Source organism: Cynara cardunculus, assembly GCF_001531365.2.
Source record: "Cynara cardunculus var. scolymus isolate 2C chromosome LG 15, CcrdV1, whole genome shotgun sequence".
NCBI classification, from domain to species: Eukaryota; Viridiplantae; Streptophyta; class Magnoliopsida; order Asterales; family Asteraceae; genus Cynara; species Cynara cardunculus.
In genome coordinates, this window is record NC_037542.1 from 10,360,011 (window position 1) to 10,363,510 (window position 3,500).

At 30.5% G+C, this 3,500-nt stretch overlaps 1 protein-coding gene across 1 annotated transcript in view; it reads right to left on the reverse strand.

Moving 5' to 3' along the window:
• Positions 1–255: 255 nt before the first annotated feature.
• Positions 256–3,500, reverse strand: part of LOC112528511 (APO protein 1, chloroplastic-like) — a 12,414-nt gene continuing 9,169 nt past the window's right edge. Inside the window, exon 4 of the mRNA XM_025139540.1 lies at positions 256–466. Coding sequence (XP_024995308.1) covers positions 256–466 — 211 coding nt within the window. The remainder of the gene's footprint in view (positions 467–3,500) is intronic.

The window sequence follows — 3,500 nt, forward strand, 5'->3', positions numbered from 1 at the left end:
AAATTATATCATAAAAAAAGTACTTATTAAAATTTGTGGTTGACTCTTAGGGTGCGTTTGGTTTGCAGGAATGGAATGGAATTGGAGGGATTTGGATTTAAAATCCATTCCAATCCTGTGTTTGGTTTGTAGGATTGATAAAATTTAAAATCCTGGGATTCATTAACAATCCCGTGACCTGTGGATTTTAGAATCCTTTGAAAGGACACGAGTTTTGTAAAATCATTTCCATGGGATTCCAAATCCTGCCCTAGGTCACGTCTCCATCGCATCCTCCATTTTCATCCCTGACCATCTCCTCCAGTCTCTAACATTGCTGTCTCCTCCAACCTCAAACATCGCCGGCTCCGTAGCTTTCTCCCACGATGGCCGTCTCCGGCTCCGTCGCTTTCTCCCACCGTGGTCGTCTCCATCTCTGTCGCTTTCTCCCACCGTGGTCGTCTCCATCGCCGAAGACAGGTAATTTCTACTTACTTCGATTTCTGTTACGACTTCACAATACGATTAATGTTCTGATTTGTACTTCGATTTCTGCATATTGTACTTCGATTTCTGCATATTTTGTTCCGATTTGTACTTCAAATACATAAGGGTACTTCATATTCTGTTCCGATTTAGTTCATATGCTGTTCCGATTAATGTTCCGATTTGTACTTCATATTCTGTTCCGATTTGTACTTCACAGGTAAACATTTGAATAAACAACAGCTTAATCATTCAAAATATGAAAATTTATTTGGTTGTTTTTTGAACTCTTCTTTTTTAATTGCTATACATCAGTGGGATAACATGCATTTCAACCATAAGGTTGCTGTTAAGGATCAAAACAAAATGGTAGTTGTTGTTGTGCTTATGATGGTCAATGGAAGTTGGTGGATTCTATGTTGTGATATGATCAAAGAAGGGCTGCTGGTGTTAATAATCAAACAAAATCAGCTTTGCAGTTCTAAACTCTTATATATTTGTATGTACTTGCATTTTTTCCCCCTGTTTGCACCAGATGAAGGGGTGTTTTTATATGTTTTTCATGCTCACAACATCTAAATTTGATATACAAGAGACCCTTGCATCATGTGGATGGTTGTTTGATCCAAATGCTTACTGCTTAATTGTTTTCACATTGTGCCTCATCAATTCTTAGTCAAGTTGGAATGCATGGTCTAATAATGGCAACAAAATGGGAGGAATTTCATGGATCAAACATTTTCCATAGTTTATGATGATGGCATTGGGAAAATAGGTAACATAAGATTAAAAAATAGGAAGAATTTTATGGTTGAAGTAAGAAGATCATTAAATTTATATTGGCTTMTGTTAAAGTTTATGTTAATATATCTTTACTTTCTTTCTTGTTCCTTCTTCAAGTCTCCATATCATCATTATTTTCAGCTATACCATCCAATAGTTACTTTAAATTGCAGTCACAAGTCACAATTGCCGTTTATGYTAAAGTTTGCACACAACATAATAAGATACTCAAGAGAGTATATGTTTAACAATTTAGCATCAATGAGAGTATATGTTTAACAATTTGGGAAATTGAACAGGAAATGGATCGACTTAGTTTAAGAAGACGTTTACATAGGCAAAGGATTTAGTAATGCAGACGTTGGCCCAACGGGTGAAGTTTAAAGCAATTTCATTGATAAGAGACGATCCTGAAAAGATGAACACGTTTTGGGATTTGCAAGAAGCGGATAGGGAAGCTTATGTTGATTGGATTTTAAATGAAGCGGATAGGTGAACACGTTTTGGGATTTGGTGGGTAGATGTATGGTTTTGAAAGAACAAGTTGGTAGTTAAATTTGTATTTTGGATTACCGAGTTTGGTGGATAAATATGTATTTTGGATGAAAATGTTTGTTGTTAAATATGCATTTTGAATGAAAATGTTTGTTGATTAAATATGCATTTTGGATGAAAAAATTTGATTGTTAAATTTTTAGGTTTGTTGGTTAAATAGATAGGTTTAAAAAAATGAAAGAGATTTGGTGATTAAAATAATTACAAAAAGAAATCCAAATCCAAATCCTACAAACCAAACAGAGGAATGGATTTCAAATCCAATCCAAATCATGCAAACCAAACACAGGAATGGATTTTAAATCCAATCCAATCCAAATCCCATGGAATCCAAATCCCTCAAGGGAATCCAAATTCATCAGAAACATTTCTGCAAACCAAACGCACCCTTATATTCATGATTCATCTCTTACCGTATAAATATTTTGTAATTTAGAGTCCCAATGCCATTTTGCATGGTTGGCTTGTAGTTGGATTTGAATACCAAAAGCACAAAAATGACACCTATTTGAATTTTTTTATCTTTAATCGATGATTAAATATGTATTATAATAAAACTAGAAGGGTACTCGTAGAATACATCGAGATACATTTTAATTTTAATGGTTTTTTTATCTCTATCGATGTTATAATATGGTTTTAAGAAAGCGATAATGCTTTTGTTTTGAAATAAAATATAAATACGAAGATATCTTTAAAAATATTGATATTGGTATCAAACTAACTATTTAATTTTTTTTTTTGTGTATTTCTTTAATTCATTTTTTTTGTTTAATAATATAATTTTTATATTATAGTATTTAAGTATTTTGTTAGTAGTTAATGGTTATCCTAATTGTATTTTAGATTTTTAATATTTAAAATAAGATGTTTATCCTCTATTWKATTATGTTTATTTGCAGTTAGTTACACAAATTCAAACATGAAGCTTTAATAAGTTGTACTTACGCACATTTCATATTCCTAAATACATTTTATTCTGCCCACCTAGAGTGTATTTAGTAAGTACAACTTATTAAAACTAAATACTTAAGTTTGTCTAACTAACTGCAGATAAACATAATCAAATATTGGATAAACATCTTATTATAAATATAAAAAATCTAAAATATAATTAGGATAATCATTGATAACTAACAGAATACTTAGTTATTATCTTTATAAGAAATTATATTATTAAACCTAAATTAAATTTTTTTTGTTACTAAACCTAAATTATCTATACTATATTATAAAACATTTGACAAAAACTCTTAAAAACGGTTTTTTAGAATTCTATGATTATCAAGTCTAGCTGATATGAGGATCTAACACGTCCTCTCAATGAAGGCTAGACGGGCAAAAATGTCCCAGAGTGTCGAGTCCGAAACAAACTAATCCATGAAATCCAAAAATTACTTGTTTCAAGAATCCTAGGATTGATTACTGCATACTAGAAGAGTATTCGCGCAATGCAGCGAGACACATCTCGATTTTAATGTTCTATTTTATTATTTGTCTCTGTCGATGTTATGATACGATTTTATATGCTTTTAAGAAAGAAATAATGATTTTATTTTTAAATAAAATATAAATTTGAAAAAAATATATCAATGTTAATATCAAATCTAACTATTTAAAAAATCTCATTTTTATATAATTTCTTCAATTTTTTTTAATTATAACTAATTTAAATTTAATAATAAAATAATTTATTT